The sequence below is a fragment of the Mytilus californianus genome, unplaced genomic scaffold, assembly GCF_021869535.1.
Source record: "Mytilus californianus isolate M0D057914Y unplaced genomic scaffold, xbMytCali1.0.p SCAF_2, whole genome shotgun sequence".
Lineage (NCBI taxonomy): Eukaryota > Metazoa > Mollusca > Bivalvia > Mytilida > Mytilidae > Mytilus > Mytilus californianus.
The window spans coordinates 71599239-71621749 of NW_026262668.1; the positions used below are offsets into that span (position 1 = coordinate 71599239).

The 22511-nt window shown below is 33.2% G+C and overlaps 1 protein-coding gene across 2 annotated transcripts in view; it reads left to right on the plus strand.

Annotated features, from left to right (window-relative positions):
* The first annotated feature begins 7615 nt into the window (after nt 1-7615).
* The window catches only part of LOC127728035 (ATP-dependent RNA helicase A-like), an 88841-nt gene continuing 73945 nt past the window's right edge, over nt 7616-22511 (plus strand). The window contains exons 1-5 of one of the 2 annotated variants that reach the window (XM_052235196.1): nt 7616-7726; nt 9730-9870; nt 10256-10364; nt 15041-15162; nt 16525-16664. In XM_052235196.1, the coding sequence (XP_052091156.1) occupies nt 7616-7726; nt 9730-9870; nt 10256-10364; nt 15041-15162; nt 16525-16664 (623 nt within the window). Of the gene's footprint in view, nt 7727-9729; nt 9871-10255; nt 10365-15040; nt 15163-16524; nt 16665-22511 lie in introns of those variants that run through there. The other variant, XM_052235197.1, reaches the window with a different exon arrangement.

The following is a 22511-nucleotide window of genomic DNA, read 5'->3' on the forward strand; positions in this document are numbered from 1 at the left end:
TTTTTTCATTCTTCCTAAGAATCTCCTATATGAAGTATGCCTCATATAATAACATTATCGGTACCTATTTTACTGCACCAGTTGCGCATTTCGACCATTAATGTCTCTTCAGTGATGCTCACATAAAGAAATAAGTCGGCAGGAAGAGGATTACATTTGGTTCTCATAGGAATGCCGATTTTGGTTCAAGATCACGTCCTCGAAACGTAACAAATATTTCAGAATCAAGAAATCAAGCATTTTGAGTCAATTTCAGAGAATGTTTTCTTTGAATCAGAGTGTTTTTCTACAAAGTATGATTTATCCCGTCTTAAAAAAAGATATTTGTATCTAAGTTTGCCATTCTATTTTTATTACACAAAATTGGACCAATTATCTCAATTTATTTCTAAGTTTGGAATGGGGAATACATGTGTTTGCGTAGAAAGTCAAATGATTTTATGCTATTTTCAAGATGAAAAAGACTTAGTTTGAATGTAGTCTAAGAGATCTTTGACATTGTTTAGTATCCACACCTAATTCACATCTCCCCTAGAGTAGGTAGTGTGCATTAATAACGATTTATATTACAAATACTGGTTCGCCATCCGCCTAACCTTTACTTAACTTCGTGCGCTAGATTTGTTTCTCGGATAATAATGTTAAAGGTCGTATCAGTAATTTTGTCACTGACTTAAGCCAAACATTGATGAGAGATAAAACCTTATCCAAACTAGAATATTTGTCCACAGCACAATATGCTCCCCTCGAACTACATTAACTTCGTATGTTTAAGATTACATTGACGGATTTAGGGTGCACATGGAGTCCGGGGAACCCTTCCTTATGGAGCTACATATATGGTTAATGCATATACTTTTTACATCTCCCACTTCTAACGTTGTCAGGTTTCCCTCACCTTTTTTTAAATCCTGGATTAGCGTTTGAAGAAAGTTCATATCATAATGAACAATGTGCAGTAAGTTTCAAGTTAATGAGACCATTACTTCATGTAAAATGAGAATGTACTTATATCACATCATCCTTTTTCCATGTTCAGTGAATCGTGAAATCTGACTCAAAACCCTAATCTTATATATATTTTTAAATGTTCACATCATGATGAGCACGCTTACTAAATTTCAAGTTGGTGTGCCTGTATCTACAAAAACTCTAACGTGATATGAGAAGGATGAACAGACGAACAAACGGACGGACCGAAAGACCGGAATTAACAATTCCCATACTACCGTAGTCGCGGCATGAGTACAATACAGGCATAGTAAATAAACCCTGCAACATTTACAGTATAGTATCGGTAAAATGTTTAACGGAAGACTTGAAAAAAAAAATAGGAATGAGTACAATTGAAAGTCTTCTACCGACGTTAAACTAAAAGGTATAATTTGGGGTAACGTTGCTTTCGAGTATTCAAGTATTTATATATCCTTGTCTTTCATTTTTTTTTTTTTTAGCGTTGCATATGAAGGTAAATGCAGAAAAGCGCTTCGGACGCATTCACACTGAAAAACTGGATATTGAAAAGTTGCAGCTCAAATATCACATCCATCTGCGTTATAAACGAAAAATTGTTCAAGTCGGCATTTTATCAATTCAGCAATTCTCTAGTGATCTTTCTTTTATTGTTGAAATTCGGGTCATCGTTATGTGATTTCCATTTTTTATGAATAACTTGTGATCTCATAGTTCTACATCCTTAATAATTTGAGGTCTAAAATTTGTACATGCTGCATAATTTTCGGTTTGCAAATAAAACATAATGGATAACTTATCGAGTTCTGTGATCTCCAGTTAAATCCATTTCAATTTATGATTTAAAGTCAATCCTATCCGAAAGGAATAAGTGTATAGTTATGTCAGGTGACGGATGTTATATACACTATATCATTCACAACTACAAAACTGAATCATTATTATTTTAACTCGTATATTACCCCCGGGTTTTTTTGTGGGGTTCATGTTGATCAGTCTTTAGTTTTCTATGTTGTGTTTTGTATACGGCTGTTTGTCTGTGGGTCGTTTTTCGTTTTTTTTTTTTTTTTTGCCATAGCATTGTCAGTTTATTTTCGAGTTTGAATATCCATATCATGGTATTTTTCCCCTTTCTTTTACTTCAGCTGTCAATAAGCTGAGATATGTTTTACGGACGATTGAACAAATGGACAATTGCGACAATCTGATTAATTATGAGTATAACGAAATCAGAGAACTATATTTTAATTAGATTGCAATTGCGATATCCAGCAATATATTCCCCACTCTGGTATCATTAAAAAATAGAAATGTCCATTGGGTATCATTATAAGCAGACATTATGTAAAGATATGTTCCCATTTGGGCTTCATTAAAAGAGATACTCTCCGTTGGCATCGTTAGAAAATAGAGATCCCCATTGGGCATCATTCTAAACAGACATTATATTAGAGATATTCCCTTTTGTGCTTCATCAGAAGAAGAAAAAGATAGTATCTTTGGGCATCACTATACTAATAAACAGACATTGTGGTAGGAGATTCCCCTTGTGCATCATTAGAAAAAGAAATGATTCCCCTTGGCCATCATTATAAACAGACATCATGTTTAGAGATATTCCCTTTGGGCATCATTAGAAAAAGAGAGATTCCCCCTGCGCATCATTATAAACAGACATTAGGTTAAGAGATATTCCATTAGGGCATCATTAGAAAAGAGATTCCCCTTGGCCATCTTTATAAACAGACATTATGTTTAGAGATATTCCCTTTGAGCATCATTAGAAAAAGAGAGATTTCCCCTGCGCATCATCATAAACAGACATTATGTTAAGAGATATTCCATTAGGGCATCATTAGAAAAGAGAGATTCCCCTTGGGCATCATTATAAACGGACATAATATCGATTTTGTCATCAGCAAATTAAAACATAACTAAATTTGCATTCTTTTCAAACGGTGTTTTGGGATGTATAAATACACATCCACGTTCATTTTCTATATAGAGATTACTCTGTCTATATATTACATTATACATATTTATTAACAGGTTAACTCCTGACTATCATATTGCCTGTAGATACTTTTATTTTGTCATTGCACAAGTCTTGTCTTCTTTGACTGTCCATGACGTTAAAACACTAAATCCCTGGGATGTGTTTTAGTTGATTTTAGTCTCTGATGCATGATTTTTCATTATTAATTGTTTTTGGCTTTTAACTAGCTTTCAGTAACTGCGAGTACTCTCAAATCGTACTTTCGTGTTAATTTGACCTGTTGATACAATTTGTAATGTGTTTTTGTTATTTAATGTTTACTTATTCAGTGTTATATCTAGTCTCACTATTTTTTTAATATATACCACCTTTGATAAGTGTTTAGCATGAAGATAAATTTTCACTTTTGTTCTCGTACTAGGAACAACAAAATTATTTATTTTGTAAAAATTATTTCTGTACTCCATGTATACCTTACAACAAAATTATTTTTATTTTCCTGTGTACGTTATTTTATTTGGCGGCATTTTGTCCAAGGTTATGGTTGTCTTTCTGATATTGTTTTAAATCTAACCCCCTTGATTTATTAATTTTGTATTTACATTGTGTCATAGATCAAATTTATTCGTTCAGTGTATGTTCACTTGTTTTTGTTAATATGTCTTTTGATTGAGTTAAGCCATTTCAATTGATATTTTATAGTGTGTCTTTCTATGTTGTGATGTTGGCGCCTATTAAAACGTTTAAACCCGCTGCATTTGTTTGCACATGTCCTTAGTCAGGAACCTGATGTTCAGTGGTGGTCGTTTGTTGATGTAGTTAATAAGTGTTTCTCGTTTCTCGTTTGTTTTTTTTTATAGATAAGACCGTTGGTTTTCCTGTTTGAATGGTTTTACACTATAGTAATTTTTGGGGCCTTTTATAGCTTGCTGTTCGGTGTGAGTCAAGGCTCCGTGCTGAAGGTCGTACTTTGACCTATAATGGTTTACTTTTACAAATTGTGACTTGGATGGAGAGTTATCTCATTGGCACTCATACCACATCTTCTTATATCTATAATGTTAAGATATATTCCCCTTGGGCATCATTATAAACAGACATTATGTAAGAGATATCCCCCTTGGGCATCATTAGAAAAAGAGAAATTTCCTTTGGGCATCATTATAAGCAGACATTATGTAAAGATATGTTCCCCTTTGGGCTTCATAAAAAGAGATCATCCCCTTTGGCATCATTAGAAATAGAGATTCCCCTTGGGCATCATTAAAAAAAAAGAGATTCGGGAATCCGCTTGGGCATCATTCTAAACTGACATTATATATTATATATTCCAATATGAATCATTAGAAACAGAGATTCCTCCAGGGCATCATTATAAACAGACAGTATGTTAAGAAATATTCCCCTTGGGCATCATTAGAAAAAGAGATATTCTCCTTGGGCATTATTTTTTATACAAACATTACATTTTGAGAAATCACTTTGGGCATCATATTTTATAGATATGCTTAGGGATTCCCCTTGGTGCATGATCACATGAAGACATTATGTAATGTGAGATTTTCTTAAGGTATCATGAAAATACTTTCTCTTATGCATCATTTTATGCATACACACACAATGTAAATAATTCCTCTATATAATTATGACCAAGGGATATGGTCATAATTATATAGAGGAATTATTGAAAAGAGATTACCCTTGGCCGTCATTAATATAAAGATTATGTAAAGTTATTTTCCTTGAGCATCATTATATAAAGATATTATGTTGATAACCATGCTCCAGAAAGGTAAGCAGATCCTGTTCCACATATGACACCCGTCGTGTTACTCCTATAGAATACGTTGATCAGCTATATCAAGTGAGTAGGCATCACGCAATAGCTGATAGGTATTCGACTCTTCTCTTACCCTAAGACATCACCAAATTCATAAACCATCGATCATGTTTTTGTAACCCGAAACTTGACCGAGTGTGAATTATTAAATTGAAACCTTTTTCATGACAAATGATAGGGCAAGACTTTTATCGGTATAAACAACACAGAAATAGAAAAATTAAAAAGTTCTAAGAACAACACTTAAAAGTAAAGCAAGAGCAACACGAACATCTTTTCAACAAAACTTGGGCTGATATATGCAGGTTCTAAGTTCGGAAGGGTAAGCAGATCTTGCTCTACATATTGCTACCGTCGTGTTGCTCATGTAAGTACAAACTTGGTGATAAGTCTAATTCGGTAGGTCACAATTGAGGAAAAGAGGACGGGATTGTTGGGACGACTATTGGAACATATATCCGTCGTCATACTTGCAACATATATTCCATAACGGTCAACCAACTCATGATGGCGTCCGTAAAATTTTTAAAGGGATGATTTCATTTCACCACTTGAAACTCTTGCTTTAATATTTGGATAATGATTCCCCTTTGGCATCATTAATATACCAGATATAATGTTGAGAAGGATTCCCCTAGGGCTCAGTTATAATGTATTATTACGCAAGCAAATGCACTACTTGTCGGTTCCCAAGGTTCACTATCTAGAGTATATTTTATCCACGAGCACATGTTTAAAATCTTTTAGTTCCAAATATTTCTCTTTACAAAAACTTTTGATTGAGAAACAAGTTCACCTTCATCTGATTTTTCACTGTATCAAGTTTTTGTCAGTAATGGTTGACTGGTATTCAAGTTCCAATTTTAAATAATGATGTCAGACATAATAATAATATTCTTTTTTTTATTATTATTATTATTATTATTATTATTATTATTATTATTATTATTATTATTATTATTATTATTGAGCACTCATATCCAAATTAGTCCAAAGAGCTGATATGGGTCGACAATTCGGCTCGAATATAATGGCGAAAGGAATTAGGGTCGAAAGGATGTAGATCTGCTTTATGAGTGGTGCTGTTAATTTCAGACGTCCCCGTAAAGAAGGTACTGCCAAATGAAATTGCTTTACAGCTGATGAAGGCCTTCTATGGTCATTTAACATTGTTAAAATATGTGGTCTTCAGCAGCAGTGTTTTTTGTATATATATAAATGCCGAGAGGGGTGACTGTTACAAACAGTTTTACGAATACGTTTGCAGAAGAAAGTGGTTTCCCCAACTTGCAATTCGACCCAACAGTTCCACCTAATTTAATACACAAGTATAATCATAAATTATCCAAGAATATCATAGTTTACTTATCTTTACATAAAGCATGTGAACATGTAGGCTAACCTGGCAAAGGTAAATCTGCTAATAATGTATCTATATTTTACACTTTTGGTTAGCTGAATAATGCTCTGAATGACCCTAGCTAGATTATCAGTCTAAATAACCATCTGAGGTCATGCAACAATCACTTTTTATATGCCCATATACAGGAAGTATCAGGGTCTACTGTTGTCTGTCTGTCTGTTGTCAACATGTAGGACAATAACTCAAAAATGCTTTAACCATGCAATTTATTAATTATGAGTTAAATTGTAATGCCCAATTTTGCCGGAACTTGTGTGATTTGAAGTAATCATTACTAATGGCAGGTGTAAATAAAATACATCTATTCCTGAAACGTGCTACTTTATAGTCCGGTAATAATATTTGTTTGGTAAGTCCGTCCAATAAACGTATTTACACTTTTGGTATTTAGCTATATTTTGCCTCCGAATGACCTTAGATCTACTCCGAATCACCTTTTGACGTCAGACAACAATCACTTTTTAATTGTGACGTCAAATGTTTTGAATTATGATGTCAAAGTTTACGGGAACCTGTGTGATTTTTACGTAATGGCGGACAAATTTGCATACAAGTGTAAATACGTCTATTCATCGACATAACGTTAAATGAAGGGACTTTTATGACAACCAAATTACCTTACATTTAAGAACTGAATGCTTCTTTTTGTAAATTCATTGGGGTGTAAAATGCTTCTTTTTGTAAATTCATTGGGGTGTAAAAGCGTTGACCGAAGTACATTTTGTATGAAGCGCGGAAGCGCTTCATTCTAAAAATGTACGCACGGTCAACGCTTTTACAACCCTATGAAATTACTAAAAGAAGCATTCATTACTTATAATTACATTTTTTTGCTATGATCATGAAAACACGATTACTATCAAGTTTTTCTTTTATTTACCTGTGCACTTTATTGTGGAAACGTGTGTCATCATGTATGTTTCAATTCACGCAATTCATTTTGAAATGAAGAATGACGCGAGATTGCTGTTAGCCAATCAAAATAACGTATAATAATGAAACATACATCTAATGTAATTATAATCAAATGAAGACTTACATTGTAAATACAGGAGGAACAAAATTATCAGACTTGAAGAACGAGTGAGTTATGCACATATATTGTACATGTACTGTCTAAGGGTTACTGAGTTGCATGCTCCTGACTACACTAACAACAAATACAGTGCCATGCAGTGGTGAGAGATTGGTATCTGACAAAGAATCAGCTTGAAGGATATATGTCTATTTGAGTCTTTAAAAAAGGTGGTGTGAACAAACAATTTGTTTGCAAATATATAGGATTTATTTAATCTAGTAATTTGATAGGGAATACATTAATTACGATTAATATGATGAACAATGGTATTTTTCATAGATCTATGATTTATTTTACTTTTTGTAGATGGGTGACGTTAAACAGTTTTTATATGCTTGGTGTGGGAAAAGAAAGGTCACACCATGTTATGAGTTTGGCCAGACAGGATCAAAACATAAACCAAGGTTTAAATGTGAGGTATGTCATTATTTTGGAATTCATTAATGCATGTAAAACATTACAGATCCTTTCCTAGCTCCCCTGACCCATAGTCAGGTGAGCTATTCTCATCACTTTAAGTGTCCCTCCTCCATTAAGTTTTACAAAAATATCATCTCTGAAATGCTGTTCAAATAAAGACAAATTGGCCACAATCATTATCATGATCATTGGGGTATCTAGTTAAAAAATGTGTTTGAAAACCTTGTATGCCAACAAATATGGCCTATATGGCTAAAGATAGAACATAAGGTTTGCCTTTTCATCTTGAAAACCACTATAGATAGAGAAAATCTGACAGGGGCAGAAATGTTGAGATCTTACTTCTGTGCATTTACATCAAAACTGTCAGACAAACTTCATGTAGGAGTTATTGCCCTTTGATGACAAAGTTTACCTATTTTTTTTATACGCCCGTTTACGGGACGTATTATGGTATACCATTGTCCGTCCATCCGTCTGTCTGTCATCAACATGTCAGACAATAATTCAAAAACACTTTAACCAATTTGCATGAAACTTTGGTGAATTGTTTATATCTATTGACGCGAGCTCCTTTTCGTTTTTTATAAATTTTAGATTTTACGTTTCCGAGTTATGGAGTCTTATTCATTAAAAAAGGGGGATTTTCCAGTTTTCGGACAATAACTCATAAAAGCTTTCAGCAGTTTTATGAAACTTTGGTGAATTGTTTATATCTATTGATGTAAGCTCCCTTTCTATTTTTATAAATTTCAGATTTTACGTTTCCGAGTTAGGCGATTTTATTCATAAAAAAGGGATGATTTTCCAGTTTTCAGACAATATCTTTAAAGTGCTTTGAGCAGTTTTCATGAAACTTTGGTTACTGGTTTATATCTATTAAGATAACCTCCCTTTAGTTTTTCATAAATTTCTGAAATGATATTGAGAAGTTATTGAACTTTATTCTTTGAAAAAGCATGGCGCAGCTTTTTATTGTCTATTATCTTGAAAATTATAAAAAGAGAGAAAATGTAAACAGTAAAACTGATCAGCAGAACATGATCAACCAAAAGTAGATTCTAGTCTATAATATTGAAGAGTGGCCATTGTTGAAGATGCACAGAGATCCAGGTTAACCACTCAGGCTCTTTAGAACCTCTAGTTTTTAAGGGTAGATTCCCTCCAGCTTGAACTGCTGTTTCACTTCTTCTTGATAGGTGACCTCCTTTAAATAACTTCTTCAATTACTAGTTAAAACATCTTAAAACTGTTGTTATAATATAAAATTCTTTGCAAAATGGAAATAGGTAATACTTTTTTTTTGTTTATTGAGTGCCTATGGCATCTGTGTTTGCATTTACATTGTGCATCCACAGTCTATTGTCAGCCACTGATTGCTTACTTTCTCATGTGAAAGACTAACCTAACTCACATGATTTATAATAAGAAAAATGTCAATTGACACATTTCACTGACTTTAAAATTTTGAATTGCAAAGTAAAATACTTGTAAGCTTATACTTTGTGTAAGGATGAGTCCAGAAATATAACAGCCTCCCACAAAAATTAGATCTTTTTGACTTACATGTGTACATTCTATGCTTTAAAGGCATGGGGTAATCATAATTTGGTTTAAGCAGCATCTAGGGGAATACTGAAAAGCGCTTTTTTCGCAGGTGTAAAATTTCACGATTCAGTGGCAACAAAGTATTCGAAAACTTTTGGCGTTTTTTACTTCCCAACTAAATATTTTGGCGGATACTGAAATGGTTGCAGTTAAAAAGTGGAAAAAATTGACAAACGTGTCTATTGTTATTGTAAGATAATTTGTTCTCATATGACATCTTATTTATAACCCGCTATAGGGTATATGCCTACATTGTAGCACACAGTCACCTGCATTTCACCCTTCATTGAAATACTTTGTTTTAATTATATGTTTGAAATTTCTGTATCCTGTAATTAAATGTGTAGCATCAATTTGAAGATATTCTCTTTATATACATATGAATATTGTAGGTCAGAGTTGAAGGATTTGATTATATGGGTGTAGGTAACTCTACAAATAAGAAAGATGCACAAGCTAACTGTGCCAAGGACTTTGTTCAGTTTTTGGTTCGTCAAGGCCTGGTACAACAATCAGAAGTTCCTTCAACAGGGGTAAGTTTACTTTATGTTGTCTACAACATTAAGGGGATTATGGAAGCACCCCTTGCATCCAAATCTTTGTACTTAAGTGTATTCTCATCCTCATCATACAATAATTCTGTAAATTCCTTCACTTGGCTTTCTTTGCTGCTGGTTATGAAGTTGTTCTTATAGACATTAAAAATACTCTGATTAGATAAAGACTTTTAAATTAAGAACCTTTTATTCCATCACAAAGTAGAAATGTTTAATGTAGTTGCCCCTCACGAGAACATTGAATCAGACTGGAAATAAATGTAATCTGTATGTTTAATTGTAGAACTCAATGATGTTCACCCGTCAGAAATTTTCTATTTTTCATTGATTATTTGCATTGGTTTTTTCATTGATGTTCTAGTTACAATCAGAAATGATGGAACCTAGGCCTGGTCCAAGTGAAGCTAGTAGCGATGTTGGATTTAGTGGATTACCAGGTGGTCTAGCTCCACATCAAGCTTTAGGACTAGGTAATTATTTGATGAAAAAATACAGTTAGTCAAGTAAACATGGTAAAGGGAAAAAGGTGTACATTGTAGATCTATATAAACTTTGTTAAGAAAATTATTCATTTTGTTAAATATTCACTGATTAATGTTTTTTTTCACAAATGATACATGTATACAGTTACTTGTTCTTGAGTACGATTGTAATACACTATCTCCCCCCATTCATATCCAATCTAGAAATATCTCAATTTCCTAGACTGCTAGAATCTGTGCCAAATTCAACAGCTTTGCCTTTTTCTTGCTTTGATCATTTTCCATATCAAGCTATGCCACTGAGAATGGTTTTCTCAGTAGTGTAGATTGAGAAAACAATGATGTCATATGGCAATGTTATTGACTTTGCCAAGAAAATAACCATAAACATATTATCTATACACCTTATCGCTATTTGAAATCTGTGCCGCTAGACGCAGGGATGATTCTACTATATAATTTAGGGCCGCTTAGCGGCCCTAAAGTCAGCTGGCAGCCCCAAAAAAAATTATGCAAACATAAATTCCCAATTCAGGAAAAGAAATAAAATTCGATATTTCCGGAAATGTTTCTGTCGCCGATTTAGGCAACTATAATTTTCTAATTTTGTCTTCAAAGTGTTTTGAAATATTATATAAGAATGCTGTCAACAATCACATTTTACTAACAATGTTTCAATTATTTCAACATGTGGTAAACATGCAGCAGAATAAGACCCCTCCTATTCAATTGACAAAAATACGATATGGGAGTATTTGATCTCGTAAAAGTAATCTAAATAATTATTGCGTCTTGAAAGGTCAATTTCATGTTTTTGCTGTGACGCCTTACTACGACAGCAAAAACAATTAAATAGGCTTTCAAGACGTCATAATTATTTGGACTATCGTAAAAGCAGATCACCAAGCAGGTCAATAAAAAAGATGATTTTTGTCGAAATGGGTCTCGTAAAAGCAGACCTTGACAAAATTTAAAATTTTGATGTAACATTGATGAATTTAATGGGCGCCGATCTCGTAAAAGCAGATCGCCAAGCAGAGCCGGTTATATAATATGATGGAAACGTTTTTTAGTTGATATTTTTTCTGGCTCTATTTCCTCAAGACAAAAGTCTGACTGTCTGAACTTTTTTTGAAATTACATGTTGATAGATTATTCATGAAATAGGATGTCGACACATTATGGAACTGTTTCAAAAGTTGTGAAGATGATCCAAATAATATTATAATACAATGGTTCAATGCTTAAATTTCCTGTTTCTTAGAGTTACACCTAAAGTAAAACTGTGACATTAGTGTAATAGTCCCAGAGTAAAACTATGGCCACCTTCTACATATTAAACAGCAAGCAAAAATCACAAAAAAAATATCTTATCAATTAAGTACTAAAACTTTTGTAATTACTTTTCTGCTGAATTCAGCAGTTGTACATTTCAATTTGAAATCCATTTACATCAAGGTAAATTTATAAAGATGACCTGTTGTTGAAAAAAAACACCCAATGGATGATTTTTTTCTGTGATATATCTTAGCTGCTTAATATATAAAAGGTAACACCTAACTAAGATGCATACCTTCAAAAGATAGTGCATCATGTGCAATGATTTTCATGTAATAACTTCCTTGGTCTCAATCCACTAAATGTCAAGTGATCTGGTAATCATATGTATATCATAACAAATAGCCTGGCCAGGATTATTCCAAATGTTACAACTTCATACAGCAGTGTACAGGTAAAACTTAATACATTTTCCGTTTTTATAGGAAATAATGCTATTTCGTCTAAGATTTTATTCGTAAAAAGTTCCCAATTGGGATAAAAATTCCCAAATTTGATAGTTAAGGGACCCATTTGAAAACACCTGGAATCATCCCTGAGACCTGAGAATCTGAGCCTCTTGAACTATTGACGTCATTCAACAATCACTTTTCCATTGTGGCGTCAGATATTTTCTATTGTGACGTCAAAATTTTACGGGAACCTTTTTGATGTCCAGTAATGGCAGACAAATAGCGATAAGGTGTATTGTCTTTCAACCCTAGGAAGTTTCTTGGCTACATCTCATCTCAGGACTATAGCCTTTCGATGAGAAACTCTGTCTCATTTTCAAAACCATAAATAACCTATAAGTAAAATTGAGAATGGAAATGGGGAATGTGTCAAAGAGACAACAACCCGACCATAGAGCAGTCAACAGCCGAAGGCCACCAATGGGTCTTCAATGCAGCGAGAAACTCACGCACCCGGAGGTGTCCTTCAGCTGGCCTCTAAACAAATATGTATACTAGTTCAGTGATAATGGACGTCATACTCAACTCCAAATTATACACAAGAAACTAAAATTAAAAATGATACAAGACTAACAAAGGCCAGAGGCTCCTGACTTGGGACAGGCGCAAAAATGCGGCGGGGTTAAACATGTTTTTTGATATCTCAACCCTCCCCCTATACCTCTAGCCAATGTAGAAAAAACAAACGTACAACAGTAGGCACAGTAAAACTCAGTTTAAGAGAAGTCTGAGTCCGATGTCAGAATAGTAACTTTATTTTAGCAATTTTACAACTTGAAATTTTTTTTGACATGTTCGTCATGTTCTCATTGAGCACTTAGCAGTTTTATTTAGACTGTGTACATGTATGAATTGATATGAAATAAGAAGATGTGGTATGATTGCCAATAATGTATCCATTTAAGACCAAAGGACAAAGATGTGAACAATTACAAGTCACCATATTGCCATAAGCAATCAGCAAAACCCATACTTTATAGTGTATATGTAATACTCGCAAACGTGTCCATCCCCTCAAACCTGTCCGATCCCCCCAAAAGTGTCTATTTCGCCCATGTGTCCTTAAAATCCCAAATCGCCCAAACATGTCTGATTTCACACACCCCAAACGTGTCCGATAATTGTTATTCGCCAAAACATGTCCACTTTTAAAACGCCTGAACGTCTCAAAACTTTCAGCACTATTATATCCACAGTGACGTCAATAACATTTACGGCAATTCAATAATAATTGAAGATGTCAGGTTTCGGTTCGATTATAAAAAAAGATTTAAGTCGCTATCAAAGGACATAAATGCTGTGTTTTGGGCACAATTACCGGAAATTAAAAAAGTAACGTAGTTGAAAGAAGAACTTTCATTAGCATTCGTTTGTTCAACGCCGGTTATTTATATTTAGCATAACTGCAAGTTTGATTTGCAACATATAAATTAACTCTTGACTGTTGATTGCTTAATGTACAGTGGCAAATGTTTCATGCATATTTAGAGCGGACATAAATATTGCAACTAATTAGTTTTGGACAGTTAAATTTATGGTTTTCTAAGTGAATGCTTTTGTACTAATATACTTCGGTGATGTCTAATTACATGCAAATTAATATTCCACGGATTTTCTATCAGCTCTTCAAAGTATGTACTGGTATTAAGTTTTTAATGTATCATTAGCATCCCTGATACCAACCTTATAATTCATAATCATTAATTACCCAAAGGTATCGTTAAAATACATTAAAAAACCGTATGCGTAAATTCCAAGATGTGAATGCAAGTCATTTTAAATGTGCAGCTTCTTTTTAACTGTCGCACAAGTATGTTAAATCAATTTTGAAAGAGGTAATAATCAACTAACAGAAAATAATGGATTAACTGATTGTTGCTTGCATCACGTTTTGTGGCAATTATTCCATGCATGTTCAGGACGAGAACATATTACCAATAAATACAATAGGTACATGAAGGTCTATAATAAAGGCACTCTCCCTACACGAGGTTTTAGACTTAACATTTCCATTCTGGGTTACATACTTTTACATTCCGCACAGCCAAACGGACGCCCACCTTTGGCATGGGTTTTACTGTAGATCGGAAGAAGACCTAAGTGACCATATTTCTATTCTCCAGTCACACTTGGGGGTGAACACTAGACACGTTTGGGCGTTCTTAAAAAGGACACGTTTTGGCGCCCTTTAGCAACTAGACATGTTTTGCTGTTCAGTGACGTTATATGGACACGTTTGGGGGATGGACACATTTCTGAGTGTTACATATATACATGTAGTATGCTATAAAAGGCACCTAAAAAACAAAATGTGACAATTTTAAATCACCATGCAAATTTGGTGATTTCGCAGAAGTAATACAGGGAAGATTCTTTTAAATTTCACAATATCAAAAGAAGGCTATTGAGCTTTGGGGGATGGACACGTTTCTGAGTGTTACATATATACATGTAGTATGCTATAAAAGGCACCTAAAAAACAAAATGTGACAATTTTAAATCACCATGCAAATTTGGTGATTTGGCAGAAATAATACAGGGAAGATTCTTTTAAATTTCAAAATATCAAAAGAAGGCTAATGATTGGAAGATTATCAAGATTTAATGTTGACAAAATGACATGTCACAAACACAGTGCCATAGGTGGCCTATAGGTCCAATTAAAACCTTATTCTGAAACTATGTAGCAAAAAGGAATAATGTGTAAACGTCTTCTTTAAAAGGCCTGCATTTGATTTGGATAAAGACAATCTTAGAACTTTATTGAAAAATAAAAAATCTGAAATTGCAAGGCAAAACTCAATTAAAAGGTAGAATTGCCATGTGAGTAATACAGGCTCCCAGAAGCCTCAAGTTTATTGTGTCTGATTTTAGGTGGGGGTAACTTTGGTGGCCAGAGAGAAGAACAGCCCATGTCAAGAGAGTTTCCACCATATGAAAGAGGTCCTCCTCTCAGTTATATGGAAAGAATGGCAGAGAAAAGAAAACTGGAAGAAGTAATTTTAATATTATTTGTGCGTCTCCTGACAGCATCCAGCTTGAGTGACACATACATTTTGTAGGGATCGCTTCTGTCGTTTGCATTGTTGTCAGTGTCACACTTTGTTAATTGGCAACTCCTTAAAAACACCATGACAAAATTCAACCAAACTTCAAACAATTCTTTTACAGGACATGAAGTTGTGCAGCTGCTATTTTAATTTTTGATCTGAGAGATTTATGGGAGTTTGACCTATATACCAAAATATTTACTTAGCTATTTCTACTTTTATCAGTTTGTTAATCCACAATTCCTTCTAAATAGCTTGACAGAATTCAATTAAGCTATCAACATATTCTTCTACAGGACATGCAGGTGTGTACCTGCTGTTTTAATTTTTGATGTGTGATTAGTTGGGTTTTCTGTATCAGAACATGGACTTCTTCTGTTTCTGCTTATATTATTTGGAGAGGACAGGTGACACAACCATTTTTTGTTTTTAAGAAAATACTTTAAAATTATATTCAGCATGACCAGTGTTCTCAACATCAGGCATGATGCATTCAAAAATTAGAAATAAGATGACTTCAACTCTTTTAGTTTAAATATTTGTATATACCAATGCAATAGTCTTTTGCATTCTAGCATACCAGTGGACAAATTTTCTATTTCAAGTGTCTGTTTGTATTCATTCATTTAAACTGTACAACTGTTGAAAAAAATCAGCCTATTGCAAAAAAAAAGGTTGTAGTTAATTTCAAGCAGGAGCTCAGCAATTAAAGTAATCTTGCCATACCTTTTTGATGGTTCAAAATATCTGTTTTTCATAAGAAAATCAGAGAAAATTCTAAAAGCTTAAATCAGCCACACAAGCATAAAAATTATAATTACATTCTTTTGTGTTTATTAAACTAGTCAGATAAATGATAATTTTGTTTAAAAAGTTGAAATTTTCATCTGTTGCTCAGTTGGAATGAATAAATTCATCTAAGGGACTTCAAATGTATGGTCAATATGTGTTCCAAAAGGTCAAAGTCTCATGCCTAGAGTTGTAAAGGAAAAATGTAAAGCAGTAATACTAAAGATTTTTTAAATCTACAGTTTTATAACAAAAAGACAAAATATTATTTTAAAACATGCTGATGCAAAATTATGCATATCAATAAGATTTTACGTTATTATTACATTTTGGAAAGTATATATCCCGTTTTTATCCTATACAAATGAATGCTGTTTTAACAGTTACATGACTTCCTCATGATATGCAATGTTTCCTCCAAGTCATGTTCACAAATGTGTATTCCCATTTAGAAACATCATTTGTGAATATTCAATAAGATATATTTAATGTAGAATAATGTATATTTTTATTTAACAGTCAGAAGATGTAGATTTCAATGCTGATATCCATGGCAACTGGACTTTAGAGAATTCTAAGAGTCGTTTACATCAGTGGCTTCAACAGAACAAAATCCAGGCAGACTATAAGTATAATATGGTTGGACCTGATCATAACAGGTATTTGGTGCAAAATTGTCTTTATATCTATTTTTGATCCTACCCCTTAAAGTCCATGTTCATTTAGAATAGTATCCTGTGTTTGAATGAGGGATGTTTTATTTAGAGTTTTTCATAGATTTTAGCTTTTAAATGTGGTTAATATTTGCCCAAAGGGCCAGTGTGAGCTTTTGCTATCAGGCCAGGGAAAAATGATTGTTGGTTTCCTCTAACCCCATCAGGTCTATTTTAAACCGCCGGGTTTTTTATTTTTTTCGACTAAACGAAAAAGAAAAAAAGACAGCTGTGTCTTGTTCCGATCCAGCAATGTTTTTTTCATATATGTTTCAGTCTTGTTGTTTAGAAGCATAACAATGTCAAGGGAATTTTTTCCCACCTTGGTTTCTAGATCACCGAAGCGCTTAACTGATCAGAAAGATAACAATGGTTTAAAGTGTTTCGCTCCACTGTTATTTAGATCCCCCAAAATGGCCAACTCGGCACCAGTTGTCAAGTACCGTAATCAGGCTTGTATAGTTCGCATTGGTACATTGTCCACACCCCTTTCTACCCAAGAAATTTCAGGTAAAAAAACTTTTTGTAACTGTTAGAAAATGTCTAATGAACTCTGGGAATTTCAAATCGTGTGTGGTCGTTTACGGTATTTTCATGAAAAAACATGTTTTCCATCATCAAACAGAAGTTGAAACTGCTTGTAAATGATTCTAGAACACTTCACAATTGTTAAAATAAGTCAAAATCATCCAAAAAACAATTTAGAAGCTTGTGTATGTTTAAACCGGAAGTTTGAATAGCATGTGTAAAAGAAAATTAAAACGGTGAGAGTCGAAATCCGTACTTAATAGATATCACTATAATACAACTTTGAAAGTAAAACAGTTCCATCCTTGTGTAAAAAAATGTTTAATATATCTATTACATTAATGTTTGAAGGGTCTTAAGTTAATACAAAACATATTCGTCAGTATGAAAACCAAAACGGAATGAATAATAACCGATAACGTTTCGTAATTTACATCGTAAGCTGGTTTACGGTTGACTTATACTTTTTTTTTGTTCCATTTCATTCAAGCAGATTCCAGTTTATTTTAAGCAATGCAGTGAAAAGAAACGAGAAATTTGTAATGAAGCATTTAATTTTTAAATTTATCAGTATTAATTTGATATTGAATAAAAATAACTTATTAATATTAATTAGGTAAAATTATTAGTTTTGAAAATGATAAGAGCGCCCTCTACAATATCAATAACAAACATGGCGGAACGTAAACAAACCACCTCGCTATATTGAATTTTTTCTCTCATTTCTTGCTTATTGTACTCTATAGTCCACACTCCTGTCTGGCAGGTTCAATTTTGGAAAATAAAACTGCGGACTATACAAGCCTTTTAACGGTAAATAAATATTTGTTCTACATGCAGTCTATGGCAACACTATTTGATACACACTCCTGCCTGCCGGGCGTGAAAATTTTCCAATGTTAGGGGAAGCCAACAATAATTTTTTCCTAGCCTCACTTGCCGTCTGTCGTTGGTTCTGTTAAATTTTACAAACATCATTTTCTCTGAAACCACAGGTCCAAATTCAACCAAAATGAGCCACAATCATCAATGGGGTATCTAGTTTTAAAAATGTGTCCCATGACCATGATGACCCTGCCTGACGATAAATAATCAGTCGACATGACTAAAAATAGAACACAGGGGTAAAATGCATTTTTTTGTCTATAAAACCGCTATAGGTAGAGAAATTTGACAGTGGCAAAAATGTTCAGAATGACAAGATCTACCTATTGACTTTGACATCAAAACTGTCAAGACGACTTCTTTCGAGAGTTTTTCCCTTAAACAACAAATTTTACCAAGTTTTTGCTTTTTTGCCTATTATCTTGAAAACTATAATAGATAGACAGAAACTTTAAATAGTAAAAATGATCAGCAAGACATGATTTACAAATAAGTCAACATGAACGAAATAGTTAGTCGACTCCTTATTGAAGTTATTGCCCTTAATGGCCATTTCTTTCCCATTTTTTGTATTTTTGCCTGTTATACAGAAAACTGTATTAATTTGATCGAAACTTTAAAAAGCAAAAACAAACAGCAAGAGAAGATCTACAAATAAGCCAATATGGCAGAAATCTTCAGTCTACTTGGTTTTGTATTTATTGCCCTTTCATGATAAATTTTACCATTTTTTTGCATTTTTGGCCTATTATCTTGAAAACTATAATAGATAAATAGAAATATTAAAAAGGAACAACAGGATAAGATCTACAACTATGTCATCATGACTGAAATTGGCAGTTAACTCTTTATAGAATTATTCCCCTTTACTGATGATTTTTACTAAAGAGTGACCATTGTTGAAGATGCAGGTGAGCAACACAGGCTCATTAGATCTAAGTCTCTAGATTTGTTCTTCAGACTCACTTGCTCCTTAAATTTGTTTAAATTTCAAAATTATTTCATTCATTCATTTTTCTAGCTCTGTTTATGTTTTGTTTTTTTGGTTTTTTATAATTTTCATTTGGGGTCTTAATGAATCTGGAATTAAATTTCATTTAAAAGAGATATTGCTCTGCAGACAATTAAGTAAAGAATATTTTCAAATATGTTGTATTGTTTATATTCACCTGCTCATGACTTATTTGTCAACATTATAGAAACAAAAAATATTTGATGAAAAAATGGCTTGCTCGCTCCAATTTTTGTCGAGCCTGAGACTTTTGTCGCAGAAAGCTCGACATAGGGATAGTGATCTGGCGGAGGCGTGTTAGCTAACTTCTTAAAAGCTTTATATTTTAGAAGGTGGAAGATCTGGATGCTTCATACTTTGTATATGGATGCCTCGTGTTACGAAGTTTCCGTCAGTCACATGTCCAATGTCATTGACCTCATCTTCATGGTTCAGTGACTACTTGAAAAAAAAGTTAAGATTTTTTGTAATGTTAAATTCTCTCTTATTATAAATAATAGGATAACTATATTTGGTATGTGCGTACCTTGCAAGGTCCTCATGCCATCAGACAGTTTTCTCTGACAGTTGACCTCGACCTCATTTCATGGATCAGTGAACAAGGTTAAGTTTTGGTGGTCAAGTCCATATCTCAGATACTATAAGCAATAGGTCTAGTATATTCGGTGTATGGAAGGACTGTAAGGTGTACATGTCCAACTGGCAGGTGTCATCTGACCTTGACCTCATTTTCATGGTTCAGTGGTTATAGTTAAGTTTTTGTGTTTTGGACTGTTTTTCTTATACTGTATGCAATAGGTCTACTATATTAGGTGTATGGAATGATTGTAAGGTTACATGTCTAGCTGGCAGGTGTCATCTGACCTTGACCTCATTTTCATGGTTCAGTGGTCAAAGTTAAGTTTTTGAGTTTTGGTCTTTTTTTCTAATACTTTATGCAATAGTTCAACTATATTTGGTGTATGGAAATATTTTATGATCTATATGTCAGTCACGCAGGTTTTATTTGACCTTGACCTCATTTTCAAGGTTCATTGCTCAGTGTTAAGTTTTTGTGTTTTGGTCTGTTTTTCTTAAACTATAAGCAATAGGTCAACTATATTTGTTGTATGGAAGAATTTTTAGCTGTACATGCCTGCCTAGCATGGTTCATCTGACCTTGACCTCATTTTCATGGTTCATTGGTCAATGTTTAGTTTACTTGGTTAATGTTAAGTTTATGTGACAGTTGTAATAAAGCTTTATATTTAGGACTATCAACATAATATCAATGATTAGTAAAGAAGGCGAGACATTTCAGCGTGTGCACTCTTGTTAGAAATGGTGAAAAGAACAGAAAATTAATATGATACAGCATAATAAATTCATGAGATGAAGAATGAAGTGACAATGGTGCAATGTTTTATGGACACATATTTTTGTTAATTATGTATGTTTTTGATTAACCATAAAATATTACCAAAACTGCTTAAGTTTGCAATTTAAACTGCAGAGTAGTAGATAAAAGATGATGACCACCTTTATTATTTTAGAATTTTATTCTTCTAGTAATAAATTCTACAGGCTTAGGTTCATCTCAGATTTAGGGTTTCTATTATCTTTATATCAATTATACAGAATTTTCTATGTTTGAGGAAGTTTTGTTTACAGATGTGTTAATGAAAAAGAAGTCATCTCACATAATAATCAACAAGATTCTTTTCCGTTATTTAGCTTTTCTATAATTAGTCCCCTACCGACGAAGTTGAAGGGGACTTTAGGTTTGCACTCCGTCTGTCTGTCTGTCTGTCCATCCATCAGTCCGGCAAATCAGTTTTCCACACTTTTTTTGTTCGTGCTTGAAGATATTGATTTGATATTTGGTATACAGTTTTATCATGACAAGTTACAGATCAAGTTCAATTTTTGTTCTGGTCTGATGATTTTGTGAAAAGTTATGTTCTTTGGACTTAGAAAATTAAGGCAAGTAATCAGTTTTCTGCATTTTTTTTCATCATGCTTTAAGATATTGATTTGATATTCGGTATATAATTTTACCATGACAAGTTGCAGATCAAGTTCGAATTTTGTTCTGTTATGAGGATTAATTTGAGGAGTTATTGTCCTCAAATTAGAAAATTCACGCAAATATTCAGTTTTCCACATTGTTTTACATCATGCTTGAAGATATTGATTTGATAATCGTTATATAGTTTAACACCATGACAAGTTATAGATCAAGTTAGTTGTTCCAGTACAATGATTTTTAACCGGTAGGGGACTATGTGTTGCCATGCAATACTCTCAGAATGCTTTTTCATGAGTGATTTATACTTTTCCTGGTCATTTAAGAAGTTATTTTTTTCCTGAAATATACTGATGTGATTGGTTCAACAAAATGTTGTTACTACATATTACAGACAATAAAACATAGATGAACCCATTAGTACGTTATGGAGAATTTTTTTTGTCACAAAAGTATTCTGAAGGAGGCAAGGACAATTAATTGAACTTTAGGTTTTGTCATTTGAAGGTCTCAGAATACTTTTGAATATGTTTTTTCCTATATATTTGGGATTGTGCAAAAATAAAGTTTGTCGCGAATTGCGATTAACATTATTATTGTTTAAACATATTTCTCCTTTGACATTTTTGTTTTACATGAAACATGCTCCTTTTATGATAAATTTTGTCTCCGTTAATTAGCTCCTTTAATTGTAATATGTTTCTCCGTTATTTATATTTGAGTATCTCCGTTAATTGTTATAGAAAACTTTATATTCACTAATATCTCGTGCTTTATGCTTGATTTGTCCCTATAAATAAGAATGGAAAATATAATTTGGTTAACTGTTAGAATTGAACTGGAATATGTGAACTGTATGTATGATGTATTATAAATGATAGAATAAATGTTAAAACGCTGATGTGTTTTTCATTACAAAATGTGGAATTAGTGGTGAACCTCTCAACCAAGACAAACAAAAAAATACAGTGTTCGTTAACAATTACCTACGCAACATTGTTTGGTGCCGGAACCCGGGAATTGAATAAATTGAATAAATAAAGAAAGTGAACGATTTATTCGATAGAAATGTCAGGCATAAGTCATTTAAAAGGTGTAAGAACACGATACAGGAATACTCTTTTGGCGGAGATTCAGACTGGTGTTACAATTATGTCTACTCAAGTTAACCCAACAGAAGAACAACAATATTTGTCAAAGGCTTCAAAGTGTGCCGATAAAATAAAAATGTATGTAGAAAAATTGGAATTCCAAAGTGCTAAAGTAACAAGTGCTATGGAAGAACAAAGTGAGGACATAGATGATGTGATCGAAGAGGATTGCAATCTGTGTTCCAACGCTATGGATTATTATCTGGATTTAA